A 2054-nucleotide genomic window follows, 5' to 3' on the forward strand; every position below is an offset into this window, starting at 1 on the left:
TTGGCTCGTCCTGAGCCCCAAGACAAAGGAATTCCTTGCAGGGGGGTAATAAATTTTAGGCATTGTACAGGGAGATTATGCATCCCGTCATATCCAGCCAATGAGAAAGTGGGGGGAGGGACTTGTGTACTAGGGAATAAACTGCTTGCTATGGTCCTTTTCCATGTGCCTGTCCCATTCACAGACACCCAGACTGGCAAGGTCCTTATTAAAGTCTCACTTCACTGTATCTAGTGTCTCTGTGTCCATCCTTTGGCATTGGACTGGTGAGGGCATTTCTCACATGTCCTCACACACCTACAATGTTGACTCTAAGTAAAAATGATTTTTACATGTCAGGAATAAGATGAGGATCAACTAACAAATGCAAAATATGTCTTTTCTATAGTTCAACAGTCCATCTTTGCATAGCACACAGTGGAAAGTCAGAAGTGGCTTTTTAATAACATGTTTAACATCATTGATTTTTAATAAACACGGCTATGATCCTTGGGTAGAAGAAAACATTTTACACTGGAATGATACACATATATATGTAAAATATGATGGATCTATATATTTTAGCATATCTACATCTAACACAAAAGCAAAAGTGCATCTATTCATTGCAGGTCAGCCTTTCAGTCTTTTAAGGGAACAAAGCTTTCTGCTTGCTTAGTACTAAAAAGCCTATTTATCTTAGAGTTTAACTGAGAGACCCAAGTTAGCATAGTTGAAGATGAATTTCTGTGGGACCCATGAATATCTTAGGCCCCCTGGAGCTCAGTTACAGGGCAGTGTGAGAAGCCCACAGTAAATAAGGGGAAAGGGTCCCTGAGCCATTCCATTTGTGACTCAGTGCACAATGCACAGCTCTTCTTTGTAAAGGACCCACCGGGTGGGCATTCTGAGCATTTTTTTGCTTAAACGAGTTTCCAACATTGTTTGAAAAGCAATTTTTCTTTGGACAATGTGGTTAAGGTTTCTATCTTTTCTTCAAATATGGAACTAAGTTAGCTCTTCCTGTGTCTTTCTTTACTTCGAAGGAGATGCAATATACGTTCATTTTTGGTTAGTTCTGCTGGAAGTTCATTGGCCTGAAAGAAGATAAGATGGGCATTAGTGAATTCCCACAATTGGTGTGGCTTTAGGGACTCCAAAGAGGGGCATCTGACCCACCCTTTCTCTTTCACTAATGAAAAATCCCCACTGGACTCACTGTTTTATATTAAGGTATTCAAGGTCTTCTTCAAATGTATAATTACATTATTTTCTTATCTCCTTGTAGAGATATTTTTCTATCCAGCCAGATACCTTATTAGACTGTGATCTCCTGGAGGGCAGGGTCCAAGTCTCTACAATCATTATACCCTCATTTCCAGCACAATGCCTAGCACGTCTAGTATGTGCCTAATAAATACTGGTCAAGTTAAATCTCATACCTTTTATTAAATTTAATTAGTTTATTATATAAGGTGGTCTGTTCACTAGGGACTCAGGACTCAGGACAGGAATCTTTTGATAAGAAGGCAGAGTTAGGAAACATCCAGAGCATAGAGATACCCAGAGATACCCGGGAAAGAACAGCATCAGTGGCTACAACTTTCCACCTGACTCAGAATCACTGTAAGACCTTTCTCTTCATATTGGTGTTGAGACACATTCTTTAAGCATTTAGTGAATCACTTCCTACCATAGGCAATAGGTGTTACAAGACAGTGGTTTCCAAACTTTTTGGTCTCAGGACTCCTTTACACTCTTAAAAATTATTGAGGACTCTAACAAGCTTTTGTTTTTAACTTATCAGAAATTAAAGGCCGGCCCGTGGCTCACTCGGTAGAGTGCGGTGCTGATAACACCAAGGCCACGGGTTCGGATCCTATATAGGGATGGCCGGTTTGCTCACTGGCTGAGCGTGGTGCTAACAACACCAGGCCAAGGGTTGAGATCCCCTCACTGGTCATCCTTTAAAAAAAAAAAAGAAATTAAAACAGAAAATTTTAAATATATGTTTATAAATTAAAAATAATAAATCCACTACAGGCTAACATAAATAACATACTTGTAAAAAACTA

General features: G+C 39.5%; 1 protein-coding gene across 1 annotated transcript in view; it reads right to left on the reverse strand.

The window, feature by feature from the left end:
* Nucleotides 1-402: 402 nt before the first annotated feature.
* ANKRD29 (ankyrin repeat domain 29) overlaps nt 403-2054 on the reverse strand; it is a 40310-nt gene continuing 38658 nt past the window's right edge. Inside the window, exon 9 of the mRNA XM_008576643.1 lies at nt 403-1076. Coding sequence (XP_008574865.1) covers nt 993-1076 — 84 coding nt within the window. The 3' untranslated portion in view covers nt 403-992. The remainder of the gene's footprint in view (nt 1077-2054) is intronic.

The sequence above is a fragment of the Galeopterus variegatus genome, unplaced genomic scaffold, assembly GCF_000696425.1.
Source record: "Galeopterus variegatus unplaced genomic scaffold, G_variegatus-3.0.2 Scaffold1383, whole genome shotgun sequence".
NCBI classification, from domain to species: Eukaryota; Metazoa; Chordata; class Mammalia; order Dermoptera; family Cynocephalidae; genus Galeopterus; species Galeopterus variegatus.